This window comes from Mauremys reevesii, linkage group 2, assembly GCF_016161935.1.
Source record: "Mauremys reevesii isolate NIE-2019 linkage group 2, ASM1616193v1, whole genome shotgun sequence".
In the NCBI taxonomy this organism is placed as follows: Eukaryota; Metazoa; Chordata; order Testudines; family Geoemydidae; genus Mauremys; species Mauremys reevesii.
The window spans coordinates 160,904,780-160,926,027 of NC_052624.1; the positions used below are offsets into that span (position 1 = coordinate 160,904,780).

General features: G+C 50.3%; 1 protein-coding gene across 3 annotated transcripts in view; it reads right to left on the reverse strand.

Moving 5' to 3' along the window:
- SFRP1 (secreted frizzled related protein 1) overlaps positions 1–21,248 on the reverse strand; it is a 50,220-nt gene that overhangs the window by 9,322 nt on the left and 19,650 nt on the right. The window contains exon 3 of one of the 3 annotated variants that reach the window (XM_039526800.1): positions 11,757–12,328. The exons of 1 other annotated variant lie outside the window; for it this stretch is intronic. In XM_039526800.1, coding sequence (XP_039382734.1) covers positions 12,063–12,328 — 266 coding nt within the window. In that variant the 3' untranslated portion in view covers positions 11,757–12,062. Of the gene's footprint in view, positions 1–11,756; positions 12,329–19,217; positions 19,487–21,248 lie in introns of those variants that run through there. One more of the 3 variants, XM_039526801.1, reaches the window with a different exon arrangement.

Genomic DNA, 21,248 nt, shown 5'->3' on the forward strand with positions numbered 1-21,248 from the left:
CAGTTCGGATAGCCATAGTGCCATTGGGTACGCGAGATTAAGAGGGATAGGGGTGGGAGTGGTCACGCCAGTATTATTAATGCAAGTCACCATAAAGGGTGTTTCTGCAGACTCTCCCCACCATCTTCCAAGCACTGCTCCATACAGCCGGCTGCACTCACTTCACGTGCCCTCAGACATGCGTGACTCAGCCCGCGAGGCTGGCCATTAGCCCTTCTCACCGAGAAAGGCGGAAAGGATGTTAGCGAATGGAATTCCGGGTTAATGTTTCATTTCCTTTTCAGCTGAGCATGAAACTGGTTTTTAAACCAGATAAGCAGCGCGCAAACACACACTGTTCCACACACGAACTCTCACATCAGCTGAGATTTAGTCAATGAGGAGCTGTTAACTTCCAGTAGTGACAGAACGTGCAGTAATTACCAGTCCCTCCCCACTGGCTGCCCCGAACGGAGCCATCCTTCAGTGCTGTCTGACAGCTGAGCAAACCGCATCCACCACCATCCCCAGCAACAAACTCAGAGCTACAAGGAATCATTGGGATTAGTGCCCAGAACACAGCAAAGCTTCTGCCGTGTCCCAGGAGAGATGGGTACAAGAAAAGGCCCTTTGCTTGTGCTGCTGCAGCAGTAGAAGCCAGCTTCCTTCAGGACAACACACAAGCCAGTGAAGGCTACTTAAGATCAGGCCATTATGTCAGCTCTTGTATGCAACATCATACCACTGCCGAGACACTACGTGAGCTGCAATATGAGAAGGTAAGACTAGCCACACTGGGTCAGACCAATGATCCATCTAGCCTGGTATCCTGTCTGCCAACAGTGGCCAGTGCCAGATGAGACACGTAGATAGAGATGTTTGCAGAGTTGTTGTAGCCATGTTGGTCCCAGGATATTAGAGATACAAGGTGGGTGAGGTAATATCTTTTATTGGACCAACCTCTGAGAGACAAGCTTTCGAGCTTCCATACACCTGCACTGACCTGAAGAAGAGCTCTGTGGAAGCTCGACAGCTTGCCTCTCCCACCAACAGAAGCTGGTCCAATAAAAGATATTACCTCACCCACCTTGTCTCACATAGATAGACAACTCAGTGATATGACATGGGGGTCACTGCTCTGTGTGCAGCATCCCCCGTGCTGTTTAGGAGACACAGACGGAGCTTTCTTGGGGGCTGGCCCAAGACTGTGGAACGAACGCCCCGGTAACTAAGGGCCATCCCAAACCTCGCCACCTTCCAATCCCAGTGCAAGGTGCATTTCTCTGACCTGTCTTCTCCAGCAGAAACATAGAGCAACACAAATGTGTGTGTGTGAGTGTATCTATCTATCTATCTATCTAAAATAAATTCCAAAGCAAGACACTCCCTTGCACACAAACTCGTGACAGATGTTAGGCACATTGCTTAATGAACAACTGGAAGGCACTCAGATACTATGGTGATGAGTCCGATATAAGAACAGAGTGGAGTTTAGTGTGTTCCTTTCTTTCCAGGCTTGTTTACACTATAAACTCAACCTCAACCTGACCACAACCGTTCCCAAGCATGGATGCTGCTTTCTCATGACTGAACTGGTCCAGGCCTGCTCTAGGTCTCCAGGACCAGTCCAGTCGAGATCATGTGTCCCCCTGCACCAGCACTAGTGAGCACATGGCTCCTCGCCTCAGCCTCTCTCCCAGAACGCACACACCCTGAGCGTCATTGCTTCCAGATGTTACTTATGTGGATCTGAAAATCCAAATACAATTTTTAAAAGTAGTGTCTGCTGAGAGGACTTGTCAATCAACTGTGCGACTGCCCCAGGAAGAGCGCGTGGGGCTTGACGATGAGATGCAGTCCCAGAATGGAATCTCCTCTGTAGCATGTCCTGTTTGGAATGCCAGAGCCGCAATCACTTTCCCAGAATAGTAACGCAAGACCTGATGGGGCCAGTAAGAGTCACACAGGGACCAGCTGGATGTCATTATTATTATTCATTGCTCATATTAGAGTGGCCCTCAACCCAGGCTGGCACCCCACGGTGCTAGGCAAGAAGCACTCACTGCCCCAAAGAGTTGACAGACTATGTGAACAAGGCAGCAGCTAGTAAGCATTCTCCCAGGATCTGATGCACTGAGACGTCCCACAGGAACTCAGTGGCAGGCCCAGAATTGAAGCCAGGTCACTGGAGGCCCAATCCAGAGCCCTGACCCCAAGACCAGTCATCCTCTCTAGTTTGCTGGGTAATTTCCTACAAGCCATCTGCTCTGTGCGGCATTCCAGTGATAAAACTTACTCCATGCTTTGGCCACAACACAGCAAGATACTTACGCATGTGCTTAACTTTAAGCATCTGAGTAGTGTCACTGAAGGCCCTGGAACTCTTCCCACAGCAAAATTGGGGCTATCAGTACGGCCATACATAGCCAGACCAATGGTCCCTCTAGCCCAGTATCCTGCCTGCTGACAGAGGCCCACACCAGGTGCGCCAGAGGGAATGAACAGGACAGACAATCATGGAGTGATCCATGCCCTGTTGCCCAGTGCCGTGCTGAAGTGGAGTATTGGGGACAGGAGTGGTGATGGTCCTGTTTGGGTTAGGATTTCATTTCATACCAGATGCCGTTATGAAACACACCATTCCTGTGAGCGCTGCGGTTGAGGCCGCTTACTGGTGAGTAACGGAAGTTTACTACAGTGAGCACAAGTTTCCAACCACCCACTTCAAAGCCTCTTCCCAGAATGCCCGAAAGTTCAAGCTTTATTCACGCTGAGAATCATGTGGGGGGGAAACGACACCAGATTATAGGAAATATTTTTAATCTCAGACCTCAACATATTTCAACCATATTGTTTTTACAACAACAAATTCTAACCCAGGGTGTCAACTCTCAGGCTGCACCAGGGCTCACGCCGATACAACCCTCACCTGCCGTTCCCCAGCTTAGGGTCTGGGCAGCAGCTGGCTCAACAGACCAAGCACAACAGTGTAACCAGCCGGGGTGGCAATGTGACATCCAGCCCCACACAGGGTATGTCTACCCTGCATTTTGGAGTGAGTGGGAACAAGCCACTGCCCTGGCTGACAGACTCAGGCTAGCAGGACTCACGCTAGCGCTCTAAAATAGCTGCCTTGACAGCGCTCTGAAGTTAGGCCTCAGGCAGGAGCTTGGGCGCTGAAGCCGAGGGAGTGGGGTGGGTTCACAGCCCAAGTGTGTGCATGGAGCTGATTCTCCCCCAGCATCCCTGCCTCAAGACACTGCACCATGGCAGGAGAGCAGAGTCCCACAGACCCCTCCCGGGGGGCTGCTGTCTGAGATGGCTCCAGTCACAATGCTCAGAGCCTCCCTTCCAGAGGGCAGCTGGGAACCAGGAGCCCCCCAACACCCTATGGATGGGTGAAACCAAAGTTCAGTCCAATTTTATGCCTGAAGGAAGGACATTCGCACCAGCAACTACCTCCACTTGGTTAGGCTGGCACAGTGCAGATGGGCTGCAGCAGGCCGGCACCAGACTGTTAGGGGACTGAGCTGCCTCCGTGCAGACCCTGCTTTTCCCAGTGCAGCATGTCCACATTAGTGGTTTGCACTGGGCCACATTTCCCAGCCAGGCGGGTCCTTTGTCCTGCTCCAGCTTCCCCCATGGGCTCCTTGCCCTGCCCCGGCATCCCCAGCTGGGCCCCTCGCCCTCTTGTGCATCCAACTTTGCTTTCTACTTTGTCCTTTTGTTTTTTGTCTCACTTCCTGGAGCACAAAGAGCACATTTGAGAGGGACAAGCCAATGGCTCTAGGAGCTCAGCCCTGACACCACCATGAATCTGGGTCTCCAGGAGCAGTATTCCTCTGCTAAGACAACATGCAGCCTGGTTAGACTGAAGCCAGGAATTTGGCCTTGACTACAAAGGGCCTGTATCAGATTGTAGCATAGTTCTGCTATCGCTAATGCAGATAGAGCAGTAAGCACTGAAGATATAAAAGTGTCCTTTCTGATTTCCGCTCACATGAAACAGGATCTATGAAAATGTTTGTTCACTCAGAATGAAATTAGTCTTGGCAGTGACAGCTCCAGAAAGAGCAAAGGCCCCCAGAAGTTGGTAGGGCTCCAGTCTGGGAGAGTGCAAGACGTTTTTCATCGCTCCTGCAATTCTTTTGCAATAGTCTTCAAGGCTCAGGCTGTCAAACCCCATCTCCCAAATGGGGAAGGAGGAAACTCAGTCTCTCCAGCAAACAAGATGCTTTGCCTTGGTGCTTCCTGAGAGCCGAGATAAACCTGGCCTCACATTCCCACAGCTCCAGACCTGCCAAATTCCCTTCCCCAGGAAATTCTCTGGAAGGCTGTAGTGACTTCTTCAGCGCTTGCAAGCACCATGTTGTAAGAAGTGTGGCTGTGCCCAGATGTCCTCTGGGGGGTGGGATGTCTGGTCTGCTTATGTCAGACTCAGCCTGTGCTGGCGGGCGGGCTGACGACCCATTCCCATGCACACCCCTCTGGCTATCTGTTGGTGGTACTTATTTGGCTCCCATGGCCATGTGATTGGAGCACCTCATCACACCCCTGTGAGCAGGGAAGGCCGTGCCGTACTCAGGGTCTGGCCCCTGACACCCCTTCAGCTGGGATCATCTAGCTTGCTCTTTGTTTCACAGCACTCAGCAGTGCCCAGGGTGCACCACAGGACAGACGCAGAAGGCACCGTTTCTGCTCAGAGGAGCTGCCAGTCCTTGGTAGAGAGGCCTGTGATTTGTGAGCAAAAGGTTCTGGGTTCTGCTGCTCCATTCCCTTCTCTGGATGAGCACTGACGGCAGAGGGGACGTGAGGTCGACTGGGAAGGGCAGGATTTAAGGAACATTTTCCTCCTCCCCGAACTACACTTTGTCTTCTGCTTTGTCCCCAGTTCTTTACCTCTTGCCAAAGGAACTGGTCTGGCCAAGCCCCACTAGAAACCCCTGATAGTCTGGTGATCTTACCCTGTTTGCAGTTCTGTGCAGCACCAGCAGCTTTGGTAGGATCCAGCTGCCTTGTCTCTTACCAAGGGACACCTTTCAAAGCTCTTCTTCCACCTGGCTACCCAGGCTGCACCCCAGCGCTGACACTATGAATCTCGTGCTCCTTCTACCCTCGGGAGGAGGCTGGAGAGTAAGAGCACTGGAGTCTATTCATCTCCCTAAGCCAATCCACTACAATAGCTATTATAGACTAAACTGCGCTCCTCTCTAGAGTCAGGATGTGGGTTGGCGAGGAGCCAGGCAAACGCTCCGTACTGGGCATGGTAGGGAAGGTCACAAACCAGGTGCCTCCATCAGACCCTCACCACAGTGCGGGTGAACTGCCTGAATGGACAGCCTGTTCCAAGAGCACAGGAGACAGCAGTGAAACAAGAGTCCCCCAACCTCCCAGGCTTTAGCTGCGATGAACCAGGCCTGGTGCAAGAGCCAGGCACCTTTGGAACCACAGCCCTGCTCTTGACACACTCCCCATTCCACTGGTGAGGAGCAGGTTTTATAGCGCTCCTGGTCATCTGCCCTGCCCAATCCACGCCCCCTGCCTGCAGAGGAAGCTAACCCTGGTCTGCCAGGGTCAGTAGAGCTGGCCTGTACATCTAGTGTTGCCTCCTAAATGGGACAGAGAATCGCTATGCCAGGAGCAGGAGTGAGGGGCCTGGGCCGACTCAGCTCTGAAGACAGGATCAGAGGGGAGGCAGCGACATCTACCTCTGAGCTGGGAGGGGTGAGTCCCAGCTTATGTAGACGTACTTGCGCTAGCTCTGCTGGGGTTAGTGCTAAAAAACAGCAGTGTGGCTGGAGCACCATGGGCGGCAGCTTGGGCTAGCGGCCTCAGGACAGTCCCACGGGGACCCCTGGGCCCATAGCCCCAGCTGCTGCCGGTGCTGCCCCAGCGACACTGCTATTGTTCCTAAGCTAGCCTGAACAGAGCTAGCATGGGTAAGTCTACATGCTGGGAATCACACCACCCCGCCCAAATACAGACATACCCCGTGTGTAGCAAATCTCCCGTTATACACAGCATTCCTCTCTGCACCCAGACACTCCTCCCATCACTGGGGGATTAAGGCCAAGTGGGACAGGTGACAGGATTCACGGGAATGAGGGAAGTCTCTCAAAGACTGCCCCCATACTGCTGCCCTTGTGCTATCAATGGTCACCATCTCACTCCCTCTTGGCTGGGGGACAGGCAACAGAGAGACAGGAGCAATGAGCAACCTGCTATGGCAAAAGACCCAAACCTCCATCAAGATATTACTCAGGACACAAGCAGAGAGAGATCCCTTCCCTCCCCTTTGCAGGATGCATGCAGAATTTCTTTGTAAGGATTAGCACAAAAAACACTCCATCGCTAGAATATCTCAGTAAGGTCCCTCTGAGATAGGTGTTGTGCAGTACGGGAGCTCAGCTGTGACTGGCTCTTCCATCTGCAGTTATAATCAGATTCTCTATTTACTCACCTCAGAGCAGCTACAGCCAATTGAACTCCTTGTGGTTCAAGAAGTAGGCGTCAACGTGAACATGCTGGTTGTGTACAGTAACCTCCCGCACAGAAAGCCCACAGCCGCTGTGACTAGCTATGCTGCTCCTGCTTATTCACTGAAGTCTGGCGAATTAGCCCCACATTCTTGTCATTCCCAGCCTCTCCTGTACGGTTCTCACACTCCAGAACCTGTCCTGGCCCTGACACTTGGGTTCCACAAATAATTCTTGGTGGAACTGGTCAAAATTTTTCAATGAAAATTTCAAAATTTTAAAACAAAACCTGGGAAATCATTGATGCCATTTTCCCAGTTTTTCACCCTTATAGAGCTGATGAAAATTCCAAGTACAAAACCAAACCAGGAGAATCTCACGTTTTCCTTTTTTATTTTTGGTCCCAGCTTTAATTCTCTGGATGTTCTGGCTGAGCCTGCTGACGCAATGTGACAAATGGCCCTTCCCATCCCCGGGCTGGCTCCATTGGTTATGAACATTCAAACTTTGTCAGCTCCAGCAAGGCTAACTCATGTGAGCTGTGACAAAACCAGCAGCGTGGGCACAGGCGAGTGACCTTGTCATCCCTCCCCAACACACGCCTCTGAATATAACACAGAGAAGGCTGAAGGGAAACTCAGAGACAAAGTAATGTTCCCCTGTGCACCCCCCACTTGGACTGGACTGAAAGCCATTGGGTTGCTGTAATAACAACCAACTCGGGTATAAAGGAACTGTAGTGCTGGGAAGCTCTGGGTCCTAGGTAACACGGGGCTTAGCAGCTGGGGAAGGCAGGTAACTACCCTTGGTCTAATGCTGACAGCATGGCAAGTGCCCAGGTGAAAAGGGAGATTTGCTAACCACCGGTACGTCCTGCTAAAGCCAAGTCTACGCTAGCTATGTCACAAAAGACGTAGCATCAGCTCCCAGCCACAAGCCACGAATCTACAGAAGAGCCAAGTGTACCATGGCTTACTGTGACTCTGCATCTAAACTATTAGCCCTGTGGCATTACATGCATCTGCAGTCCCTGCCGTTGTCCAGAATGCAGAGTCAGGCACTGGGGAAAACCCGCCTCCATCTGCTGCAGTTTCCCGGCACGTGCAGGCAGGGCCCCACTCCAGCACCACTGGGGGGTGGGGGAAAAGAGAGAACGGAAAAATTCAGCTTTTCCTTCAGCCTAACTGTTCCTTCCTTTAAAAACCACTCAAAGCAAGGAAACCTGCCAGGAGACACATTAGGACTGTAAGAGAAGAAGGCTGCAGGCAAGGAGCTGTCAGTCAAGGGGGGAAATAAATAGAGTGTATTGATTTTACTCCAGTCGCCACTGCAATCAGAGCCGCGGGTTCAGCAGGATCCCCTCCCACCCCAGAGAAAGGGCAAGAACAATAAATAAAATCACCAAGAGAAACAGATCCAGGAATGAATCCCAGAAGGCTCCAGGATCGGCCTGGCCCGAGTGAGGAGTGAGAAGCGAAGTCTGGTCACGTGCAGAGGAGCGAGATTCCTGGGAGGAGTTGTGGGAGGCCCAGGAGGGCATCCCTGCATTCCAGCCTCCATTTGTCAGTGCCCTCTGCATGGCAGAGGCACGCTGAAACCTAACCCAAAAGTCTCTGACACGACCATTCCTGGAGCTGGTCTGTAGCACAAGCAGAGAGAAAATAATCTCATGCGAGTCTCTGCTGCCTTCCAGCTCACGGCATCCCCAAGCACTTTACAAACATGACAGGCATGGTAACCCTGCGCTGACCAGGTCCAACCCGCACCAGTCGTTTGGCCCACCACTGACAAGCAGCCAGGCCCAGGGTGGGATATGGCAGCAGGCTTACACAACCTACGAGGTTAGCAAGGGAAGGGAAGAGCCCTCTCTCCCGGACCCACAGCAGGCGCTGAAGGGATGCTGCTGGCATACAGGAACTGTAGCTGTGACTCCAGAGGCTAACACACCTGCTCCTGTGAAGGGTCCTGGATGGGCTCTCACGCCCAAAGCTCGGCGTTTTACCCACTGGGGGTGAGAAGCACTGAAGGGGGAAGTTGACTTTATTGTTAGATTTTATCTCCCAGCTGAGGCAATGACATGCAGTGCTGAGCCCTTTCAGGCTGGGACCAGCCCCATGGAGATTTCCATCTACTGGTAGCCGGCCCTGCCCCAGAATGAGGAGAGCTGCAGGGTCCTGGTGGAGTAGGAAGAGCAGGAATGGCTGGGTGATAACGATGCCCAGACCCTGGCCAGGCAGTGGAAATAAGACCTGAGATGCTCTCGGTTTGTGCCTTCAGCACCAGAGTGCGCTGTTTAGTCAGTGGTGTTGACAGGAGACACACATCTCATTTTATGAGTCTTTCTTTTCCCTCGCTTTGAGCCTGGGACCCGTTCTGCTGGGACACCCACTCAGCTCACAGTGCGGTGCAAATCAGTGCTCCGTCTCTGACTCCCCTGCTGCCGCTGCCTGTACCCAGAGTGCTCTCAGATCCTGCCTGCCACGCAACGTCCCCCTCCTCACACACATCCCTCCTCAGAACCCACCGCTGCCTACCCACCCCGTCCAGGAACGGCCCCACTCTGCTGACCTTGTGCTGAGCACGCTGCAAACACAGAGACAGTCCCTCTCCTGGAGAGCTGACAGCCTAATAAAAGCAGAGCTTAGAACTATCAGAGCCTAAAGCTCCAGGAAAGAAGTCCCAGCTGTTGGCAGGAGCTGAAAAATGACAGTTGTGACAGGAGAGAGAGAATGGATTTTAAGGGAGACCCTTTGATTACCAAGACTGGCTGAAGAAGCATCCCAATGCTCCCATCTTGTCTCCTTCCGAAAACCCTGAAGGATCACCCTGGAAGCACATTTCGGGGCTCTCCGCAGATTCCCTCTCCAGGAAGGGCTTTGTGAAGGAGACGAAAGGCGGTTTCTGGATGTTACTGGTATAACACAAATAACAGCCATTGCTAATCTCCAGGCATCCAGCTGCCTTGAAGGGATGATCCCTCATGGCCCCTGTGGCAATGCAAACCTCAGAGCCCCGCTCCTTCCGCGTGTGAGGGGGACACCGATCATGGCGGCAGAGAGCGGCAGTCCTAGTCGCAGCGAGAACAGGTCTGCACCGCCCATCCACTGGCGAACCATGGCCAAGGCCACGTCAGTACCTCAAGGAATCTGGTGCTCTAGAACTATTGCATGCAGCCCAAACCTCTGCAACACACCAGGACTGATGTTACTCCTGGGCTCATGGCAGGAGACATTTCCCCACTGATCCTCCGACATTCTGAACAGCCCCGTAGTGAATTTTCCAGGCGCTCACAGAATATCAGGGCTTGAGCAATGCTGTACCAAGTACTTGGGAGTTCAGGGTACTGCAACACACGCTCTGCCCCTTCCTGCAGAGCTGTGTCTCCTCCAGGGAGAACATCTGTGTGCACTACAGCATTTCCTCTGCTTCAGAGAGAGATGTGCGCTCAGGACAGGAACCAAGAGTTCCTGCTGGGTTCTAGTCCTAGCTGTGTCACAGATGCTCTGCTGGTGACCTGCTCTGCCTCAGTTTCCCCCTCTGCAGAATGGAGCTGTGAGCATGATTGCAAAGAAACGCTTCATGTCACCATCTCATCTCACCATTGATTTAAAAGCTGATCTGCTGCATGGAAGTCAGTGGGCTTGGCACAGAAGCAACCTGAAGGCACCATGTGTCCTTGGGACTCAGAAAGCCTCTGCTTTGATGGGAACTGTACCTTGCCTGGCTTTGCCAATCGACAGTCTAGGGGCAAAACTACTGCTCTGGCTTTAAAACTCCCACCTCCCTTTCTCTGAAGGTCTCTGCTCACTGCCCCAGCCCCTCCAGGCCCCTCTGCTCCATGCAGGTCTCTGAGACCTGATTCAAAAACACTGAGCCATAATGCTCCTTGGCTACTGGCATACAGTGAAAGCCAAAGCAGAGGGTCTGAGAGGCCTGTATCAGAGTGAGGCTTTCTCTAAAGCTGCACAAAGAAACGTCTTTAACACTGGAAAGTGCATTCTCCAGTCTTGTTCCTAGCCAGTAAGGAATCCTACGAACGTCACCCCCACGTGGGCAAGTGAACCTGCGCTAGATGTTACACATGGACCTCAGAGATCCCACACAGAGGGTTCACCCCACGGCAGATACAGCAGTACCAGCCCCAGCTCTGCCAACTGCCTTCCAAAAGCACAGGCCTCAGACCAAGCGCAACGCTTGAGCCATGAACATCTAACTGCAGCTGCACCTACGTGATGTCTGTGTGTGTGGAAGTGTCATCCCAACACACCCCAGTTACACCTGGGCTGCCTGGCTTGCTCCCCCACTGCTCACGAAGAGGGGAATGAATCACAAAGAAGCATCTGTTACAGCCTGGGACCCAGGAGCTTGTCAGAAGTGACTGGAAGTCATGGAAGAGCAGCCTGGATCAGAGACTCACCCAGCCCCTGCTAGGAGTGAACTATTCCCCCTCTTCCAACCTCACTCCCCTCAGACAGCTCTGGAGTGGACATCAGCTTGGTCCCTGGCTCTCCAGCTCTGCTCCCCTTCAGAGACGGAAGAGAAGTGTCAGTCAATAACAAGGTCCCACTCCCCTTCCCACAATGGAAGAGTGAGGACAGCACCATCCTGTTGTCAGAAGTGTTACCGGTATGGTGCTCTGCTTTTTCCAGTGTTGATATCACTCAGCTGCGTGCGTGTGTTCCCTCTGTGGGCTGCCCCAGCTCTGCGCAGATAGCTGACACAGCAGACCCGACGAGAACCCCCAATAACCACAGAGTTCAGTAAGATTAAAAGCCACGTCGGCTAGGTTTATTGCGACCTCGGACACCCTTGCAGGGTCCCCGTAGATTACTTAGTCTACCGGGCGTACTGCGAGAGAGTGCCTCTTGGCAATGGACCCGGCTCAGTCAGTGGCGGGACTTTCCACTGCCCCCTAGGCCAGACAAAGACACCGCCCCAGGGATGCATTCTTATACACAGATACAAACAAGTTACACATCACACCTGACGTATTGAGGGGCCACCCCTCTACGTAGCAAGGTTCAATCTTTCTACGTATTTAGGTGCCGCCTTTTACCTTGTACATGTTGGTTTGATTAAAACAACTCTATCCATCATTTTACCCTTTTGCCCCTGTCATTGGGATGGGCCAGCCTGTTCTTTGTTATCTGTGTGGAATGTGCAAGTATGTGAATGTTCTGATATCTAGTGTTCAGTACCTTTTAGGTACGTATCTTTTTGCAGCATCAGCTCTTTCCTTGCCAGCTTCTGTGAGCAGGGCCTGCCTCTGGCTCACAGCTTAACTTTGCTTTATGTTAGCAAAGTCTTGACCATTACTTTAGTTCAGGCCTTAGGCCTCATACCGGGCCTCTGATACCAAGGTTTATATCCCAGGACCTCCTCTTACTACACATCCCAACCACAAGTATCTGTAACACATCAGCATTCACACAACACCTGTTCCCAGAACTGTCGTTCCTTTGCAGGCACAGACTGTAATATTACTAGCTGTTCCCAAAGACAGAACACTCCAGTGCCATGCCATCATCCCACTGAACTGCCACTGTGTGGAGGTTACAGCCGCCCCTTTGTCCTTAACACGATTGCTGTGGTTAGGACCATGTGCCCTTAGCAGGTGGTCTGGGGGAAAGCGTCCGACAAGGTGCAGTGCCTGCTGCTGAGGCAAGGCTGAGCTGGGGCACGGATCGATGTGCCACTTTGAACAATCTCAACCTTGAAGGTGTTTGTTAAAGCTGGGTGCAGCTGTACAACTGAGATGTTATCCTTGTACAGCGACATCGTGAGCTGCCTGCGGCACGGCAGGGCACTGAGTCGTTCACTGGTACCAGGTTTGTCACAATGGGGTCTTGATCCCTGATATGGGTCTTTAGATGCTACCATAAGAATAACAATAATAATCATAGATGTTAAGGAAACAAAGTCTCATGTGTATTACAAGGGCTGGAAGAATTATTCAAAGCCTCATCTCTTCCCAACAGCTTTGATGTTATGAAGGGTGATGGCCCATGAGAAAGGGTGTTAGGAAAAGCAGCTCCTCTAGCCTCAACTTAGCTGTGCATGGTCCTGCCTTTGACCTTGGGATTCCCAACAGGTGCTGGGCTTTGCAGCCAGGTGTTACAGACAGGCTGAGTTACGCAAATGTTCTCCTTTATCTTCCCCCTCCTATGAATCATGCCAGGCCCTATCTTTCAGAACTCCTTCCAGGCTCGCCTCCTAGACACAACTCTCCTCTTCAGAGAGTTGTAAAGTATTTTGCCAGTTACTTTTCCATTATAAGAAGGTGAAGAGGGGAGAGCTGTTCTGGCAGAGTGTTTGTCATCATAGCTGGAAATGTGTTAGCACCACTTTCACGTCACCCAGCTGATGTGGAAACCTCACCCACCATCAGCCATCTGGTTACACGGGGAAATGCTTCCTATTCATAACAAGGAACAAAATCACATTTTGCAGTGAAGCTATTCAGTTCATTGGGTGCATCAGGGATCCTAAGGCTGTGTGAAAATAGACCCCAAAGTGCCAACAGAAAGCTCTCTGGGCAGCCCCCAGGAAAGTGCAGGGGGCTGTGACCCCATCAGACATCAGAAGTGTAGCAAGATCTGTCTGCACCAGAACTCAGAGGAGAAGCCTCCAAGGAACCATCGGCTCTACAGGAAGTGCTGCTTCCCTGTGAGTCAGTGCTGGTGCTAGGGGGCTGCTGGAGAAATGCATGAAATGCAACACTGGCTCCTCACCACTTGTGCTCATAAAAGATCCCCCTAGCACTTTTCCCAGGCCTCAGAGTGTGAACCCCAATGTCCTGACTCCCTAACATTCCTCCTGTGGTTTCAAATGGATACAGAATTCTTCACTCCATTTCCTAATTAGCTGCATACTGTTGCTGCGTGCTGTTAAACTGCTGCTGCCTTCCACCCCAGACATGACTGCATTTCAGCAGTGGGTGAGACAATGATGAAGCCTAGTCTGTAAATTGCCATTGGGATGCAGGCAAAGCTTTAGAAGTGTAAACTAGGATTACAAGAATGAATGGGAAAAGGCTGTAGAGAGCAGAGAGGTGTGGTGGACCCAGTGACAGTTGCCCTTTATAGCAAGCTTTAGTTTAAACATTTATTGTATGTGTCTGGCTTTGACGGAGAATCTGTAACCTGCCAGTTACCAGTGTTTACCTTGGTGGAAATTCACGAGAAATCTCAATCTGAACATCTTAAGAGTTTATTTTAGTGCCAGATAAACAGTTCTGCTTGATAAATCACCCATGTGACAGTATCCCTCAAAGACTAAACAAAGATCTCAAGCACAATCCAGAGCCCTTTGAGGAACTTTCCAAAAGCTAATGCATCCTTAATTGGTTGCTCTTAACAGGTTGGAACAGCCGCCCAGGGCAGGATCTGAAATGTGCTGACACTCCTCCTGTCACTTTCCTCTCTGTTAAAGCCACAGGTAAGATTTACTGTTTCTAAATGGTGCTGCTTGCCAAGAGAGCTGAAGGTGTTAGCTAAATACCAGGAACATCTGTGGGGAGAGAGGAAATGAACTTACACAGTTCCAGGGATGGAGAGGACAAGAATGAAGAACATCAGAGCCATTCACTGAAATACGTCTGTTAGTCTATAAGGTGCCACAAGACTCTTTGCTGCTTTTATATTCACTGAAAAAATGACTTGTCCTCCAAAGTCTTTCTTGTAGGTGAACGGGAGAGACCTCTCTGACCAGCTAAGCAGATGCCTTACCTATGGTTGGGCTAAAAAGAAAGGGCTGGAGAGATGGAGAAAGACATTGCAGATAGATGTGATGGTGCGATTGGGGCTCAAGGCACTTCTGAATGTTCCCTGCTTTCCCTCTAGCCTTCATCCTCTGGAGGGGAACTGATAACAGGCTCATGTGCTGTTTGAAACTGTGCAGCTAAGGCAGGACCAGCAAGATGCTAGGACATCTTCTCCTGGTGCCATGGGAAGTACTGAAGCCAATTGCCTCGGTGCAAATCAGAATCCTGCCTCTGAGTCACCTTCACTTGCCTGGCAAGTCTTTAGTGACACCAAAAAGACTTTTGTCAAAGTATAAAGCGGTAACCCAGGTCCCTGCACAAAGACTGGCTGTGTGGTCTGCTAGCCCATGACCCACCACTGCAAGCTCTCTTGTTATTACAAGTAAATGACATAGACAAAAGACATTTGTTGGTCAAAACAAGGACAAGCCGTGGAAGTGAATGGCAGGATGGATAAAGGTGACTGATCGATTAGTTTCACCTGCTGACCCTGTTTCATGCAAGGGTGGCCAGAGTGGAGCCAGAGGTCTGATGCCCAGACCTCCCTGCCACATGAACAAGAGAGCAAGACACGAAAGGTTCACATCCCCTCCCGCTATAGCATGAAGTCATGGCAGGTGTTCACAGAATTCCATCCTGCCCCCTTTCCCCCCCATTCCCCTGGTATAAATGGAACACGCTGCCCACTGGCACATTTGCAAGTACCCTGAATTAACTAAGTAGCTAATACATCAGGCTACAGTGTCTCTTATTCCCACCCTCCTGACTGGGAAGATTTGGAAGCAGCATTATTAACCCTCCTCAGGACTTCCACTTAACGGAGAGAGGAAAACACAGCAGCAGGAGCTGGAACGCTAACTACAGCTGCATGAACCATGAGTCTGTCCCCAAAAGAACAACAGTGAAAATGGACATGGTCACGAAGAGATATCAAAGACCTGGCTACCTTCCCATTGTCACTGAGATTCACCAGCTGCCAGGCAGGACCAGGAAACTCATCCACAACTGACACCAGCCATGTGCTGATCAGCTTATTGGAGACTTTTCTAGACTTGGGAGAGCATTTTGTTTTCAAACAGAAACAGTTTCTGGGAGTCTGGGACAACCAGGGGAAAGAGGCATTGGGAAAAGAGAGGAGTGGGTTGAACTTCAGACCCGCAACAGCTTCAGCACTTGTTTAAAAAATACAGATACATGTCAGAGTCATGCTGGTTTGGGAAACAAAGACTGACTTCCAGGTGATTTGGAATGGCTGAAAGAACTGTCCAACCCAGGTTTGGGAGAGAAAAATCCATCAATGACAACATGGGAAAACACACTAGTATCTAGTGCCAGATGGATGCATTCACACCATTATGATGTAAGAGTTCCTGTGTGATGTCATTGCTAAAACAACTTTCTTTCAACCAGTACACGCCAACCCTATTCCTCTTTCTTGTATCTGGGACTAACAAAGAAGATAAAAGTATACTGCAGTATGTTTGGTGTTGTCATGATGTTTGTTTTATTCATTTTAATATCTCGCTCATTGCATTGGTTTAATTTTGCATTTTTCTTGAAAAATTAATAAAAAACATTATTTTTAAAAAATGGCCAGACATGGCACATGTATTTCCATAATAGTCCAGTCTATGAAAAGTTCAGGCCAAATAAAATGAGTCCCAGAGTCTATATTATCCTGCAGCCACACACACTGCAGTGGGTTTACAGATCTGCTTATTGAACTCCAAATGGTCTGGGGCCCTGAGAACACCAAGAATTCAAGATCTGTCAAATCACAGTAAAACTTCAGGATCTTACCGTGATCTGAAGATGCTGTAACTCTGGTTCTGATAATATGAATTTTTAGAATTATATTTCAATTGATGTGCATATGCAGCCATTGCCAATGGACTCTAGGTAGATTTTAGCAGTGCTGGCACATACCACTAACCCCAGGTTTCTAGATCTACATTGTTTCAGGGGGACTCCCCCCACTCTCCACTCTCAAGTGATTTATATACCTTATACCCCAGAATAATATCTGAGTAGAGCCAATAGGAATAATCCTGAGAGCTGCTGGTTGGGGCATGAGCCCTCTGGCAGCATCTAAGGGTCTGTCTACACTGCGGTTAGACCCCCGTGGCTGGGCAGGCTCATGGGGCTCTGGCTAAAGGACTGTTTAACTGCGGGTTGCAGCCTGAGCTTTGGGACCCTCCCACCTTGCAGGGTCCTAGAGCCTATTCTAAGTTTAACCCAACTGCTTCATCTCCCCACAAACATTATGAGACCTGAGGGGAGGTAGCTACAGGGGCAGCCTGGCCCAGGGAACTGTCTCCAAAGGAGTATTTCCGCCCCATAGACTCTGTTGCAACAGAGTTTCTCAATAATCAAACTGCCATATGGGTTAGTTAATGTCCTGGGCTGCTCCACTAAGGGCCTGAATACTTCTGGTTTGGCCATCCTGGTGTGTTGTGTAACCATCCCAGCATTTGGGAAGAATATTCAGAACAGGACACTGATGACAAGCATGTGGTTAAATGTTTATTTCCCTTCCCAGTGTTTGCCCATAATGGCTCATTCCTCACATTCCAGCCACTGTGGATGTAACGTGCATTGCGGGGACAATTGTTCTGAGTCTGCCAGCCTGACTTCGGGGAACAGCTCTTCCTCCCAGGTTTATTTATTTTTGCTCTGAGCGAAGTGGGTTTGTAGATGCTACACTTTCCCTTTAAGTGCACCAGCTCTGGTGCTCAGGCAGTGTTCCCTGCACTCAACCATAAAGTGCAGGTTGGCGTTCTGGGTTTATTAGCAGTTGCTTGGAAGTTTCTTTGCTGACTCACTACCCATGGGGCTCAGCAGGCATGGACATCTCCTCTCTCCTGGCAAAGCCATAGCTAGGTCTAACAAAATATCACGGGATTTGCTTTGTTCACAAGCGAAATCTCCCCCTTTCCAAACACACACTAAGCGAGAGCAAAGACTGGGGTGTGCAATGTAGTGCTGGCTCCAATTGCTGCAGTCACCACAGTGGCTGAGCTGCAAACTCCAGAAGAGTTGCAAAGTCCAATGCAAAGAGTGGGCACAGTCAGCGTAGGAAATATGACAAGGGAGACGTCTAACAGCAAAGAAAAGCCTCTGTTTATAGACAGAGCAAACCAGACAGCTGGCAGCAAGTGCCGCTGTCTGAGATCAAGCCCAGAAATGAGGAGAAGCTGCATCCGAGACACGATGGGAGAAGGATGACACACACCTCAGGGAAAGCTCTATCACCATGTAATGCTAGCGAGGCCAAAAGGGAATTGCTAAACAGTGGGAGAAGATAGAGGGAGTCGACAGTCCAGTGCAGAGACATGATCTGATGGAAAACAGGAATGACATAAAATTATAGATGCCGGTGTTCAGCTGCTAATGATCATGATTTCTAGGAACACAGAAATCTCCAGACCAGATCAGACCAGAGCCCCATCTAGCCTGGTGTCCTGTCCCTGGCAGTAGCTGGTACCAGCTGCTCCAAAGCAAGGTGCAAGAACCCTGCAGTGTGGGACTGATGGGCTAACCTGCCCGCAGGAAGTTTCCTCCCGACCCCCAATAGCTAGAGGATGGTGCCTGTCCTACAGCAGAGGAGTTTGTATCCCTTCCCAAAATTTGTTCAATATTTACTACAACAGCTCTAGATATTAGTTTCACCTGTATGAATGTAAATCCCTTTTTGAATGCTGTTAAACTCTTGGCCTCAATAATATTTTGTAGCAGCGAGTTCCACCAGATAACTGTGAGTATGAAAAAATATTTCCTCTGATCAGTTTGGAATTAGCCTCCTTTCCATTTCCTGGTTCCGGTGCTTTGGGACAAGAGACAATCCCCAGCAGCCTTCTCTGTCCCATTATTTATTTTGAATACCTTAACCATGTCCTCCCTTATTCATCTCTCGGCCCTGCTTTGAGCAGGGGATTGGACTAGATACCTCCTGAGGTCCCTTCCCACCCTGACATTCTCTGATTCAGGAGACTGAGAGGAGATCTGTGCAACAGGGCAGAACTCAGACTGCTTTCTCTCACCTGAACAAGCATTTCTAAAGACAGCAGGCTTGCAGGCTAGCTGCCATATTGAATTCAAACTCCACTTTGGCTTCCACATCTGTTACTTGATCCAAACTGAAGCATATGCATTCCTGGGAAGCAATTACATAGGTTTTCCTGTCTATGTTTTTCCCTGTTGGAAAAAATCTGCCTTGAACTTGGGACATTTGGCCAATCAAATCTGTGGAGAGTCAAGCATTCATTGCCAGCAGAAAGGGTAATGAGGCCTGCATGCTGAGCAGGTTTGGGATTGCATAGCACACTTTTGGCACAAGGCACGTTCAAGTGCTAATCCCTGAGGAATGCACACCTTGTTCAAAAGGCCTTTAAGAACCTTCCAGGAAAGTTACATTTACCAGCAAGGATGTCAAAAACAGTTAATGCTGGTTTGATCTGAAAAAAAACTAATATTTTTCCTTACAATATTTTTCATTAAGTTCTGTTTAGCTATGATTGTCTGCCTCACATACTAAGCCACCAGCTCTGCATTCTTGTCCTCATTGCTCAACACTAGCACCATAAGGGCTTATTTTTGCTTTCTGTAGCTGCAAAAGTTGCACATGGGTTTGGCAGACGAACGCCGAGTTGATAAAAGGAAGCCAGCAGAACAGGCCAACATTGGGGATTTTCACTCACTCATTGCTGCAGGTTTGTGCCTTGTCCACAAAAGCACGAATCGAAACTGGAATGTGACACTTTGAAGTAGATAATAGAGTTAACTGAATTCATTGCACAGCCACACCCGAGCATCCACTAATGACAAGCCTCCCTCTTCATCTCCCATCCTGCCCTTCCAATCCAAGCCTACCGCAAGCCTTCAGGAGGCAGCTGGGGGGAGCGGCCGGCATAGCCGTTCTCAGCTATTTTTCTCTGCCTGGATATCCTAGCACCACCAGGAAGCCTTGCAAGGCCTGCAGAGCAGTCTGGCAGACCAAAGGAGCTCAGAGAAGCATCCAAACTTTTGGGTGAATCTTGATGACTCTGAAGTTCTAAGCCATACTGTCATCCTGCAGCCCCACTCCTCATGGGAGCCCCTGGGCAGGTGTGCTGGGCAATGCACGGAGTCATGGGACAAGGCAACATAGTTCCCCTGACCCTTCTCACACGTGCCTGCATTGCACTAGCCATGTGGCACATACTTGCCTTGTGGGCTTTAGGCTGTATCTTGTGGGACCAGCTAGCAATAGACTCTTGACTCTTCACTGACTCTAAGGTGAGAAAGGACCAATATGATCATCTAGTCCAGGGATAGGCAATCTATGGCACACGTGCCGAAGGCGGCACGCGAGCTAATTTTCAGTGGCACTCACACTGCCCAGGTCCTGGCCACCAGTCCGAGGAGGGCTCTGCATTTTAAATTTAATTTTAAATGAAACTTCTTAAACATTTTAAAAACCTTATTTACTTTACATACAACAATAGTTTAGTTATATATTATAGACTTCTAGAAAGAGACCTTCTAAAAACGTTAACATTTATTACTGGCACACGAAACCTTAAATGAGAGTGAATAAATGAAGACTCGGCACACCACTTCTGAAAGGTTGCCGACCCCTGATCTAGTCTAACCTCTTGCATCACACAGACTCACCCAGGAAAGCCACTGAAGCCCTGTCAACATCACAGCTCAGCCAGCTGGAGCTACAGCCACATTCGAGAAACCCACATTTGAGTCATCCCCCCTCCCCACCACCATTCGACAGTGGGGACACCTGCCCGAGGATCTTTGGATAATCCCTTAAAGCAATAGCTGAAAGTACCCAGCATTCTGGGTCACCAGGTGCCTGGGGTGGGGCAGAGAGTCGTGCGTGTGTGTCTCCTGGGGCATTATTCATTTGAAGGAGCAGAGGAGAAAGGCAGAGTGACCCACTGAGTGGAGCCATAAGGAGATCTCTCTCTCAGGCCGGGGCAATGTTGATTGACAGGCAAGGGTGGCTCCAGGCACCAGCGCTCCAAGCGCGTGCCTGGGGCAGCAAGCCATGGGGGGCGGTCTGCCGGTCGCCGCTAGGGCGGCAGGCAGGTTGCCTTCGGCGGCTTGCCTGCGGAGGGTCCACTGGTCCCGCGGCTTCGGTGGACCTCCCTCCGTGCTTGGGGTGGCAAAATGTCTAGAGCCGCCCCTGCTGACAGGGGCCTGGGAGGATCTGTGGTTCCTTTGCTCTGCGCTGGCTCCAATAGAGCTGGCCGGGATTGTTCCTGGACCCCCCTGCTCCCCGGCGCTGGTGAATGGCTGGCCAATCAGATAACTAACTGGCTGAAGGCTGAACCTTCCTGACCCCCAGCTCCGAGCAGAGACGGGGGCTCCGTGAGCCATAGAGCAGCTATTGTAAACACACAGGCTGCCCCATGGGGCTGCAGGAGGAGGGGGCGAGGAGGCAGAAGTCTAGATGGCTCCTGCAAATGGCAGAGGACGACAGCCAGGGTGGTTTGGAGGGAAAATGCTGCATTTTACGTGAAAATGGAGTCACTAAGGGCACTGGCTGGCTCTCCAATGTGTCAGCAGCACGTCAGCCAGGGAGCTCAGAGCATTCACTTCAACTAGCCCTGGACTCATCGGCCACTTGACTGGCACACCTGATCCCCCTGAACAGTGATTTCCCTACACCCCCCCTGAATTTTCCCAACACCACCCCCCCAGTTTTGTGAGCTAGTTACATACCAATTTAGTGACTGTTTGGAAATCTGAATTTAAACTGAAACATTAATACACACTTTAAAAGCTTATACAGTGTATGATAAAATATGTGTATCTGAAAAAGTATAATAGATTTGAAAAGTATGAACATAGACTAGCTTCCTTATACAGCTGTTTTTTATGACAGTATCAGTGCATTCATTTTGGTGATGTTGGCCAACCTAATAATTTCAAATGATGATTTGTAAGCAAAGTCTAAATGAGCTCTCCCTGACAGCTAGTGATGAGCTGGGGGCTAAGGCTTCAGGGACAGATTATATTTACATTCATACCTAATC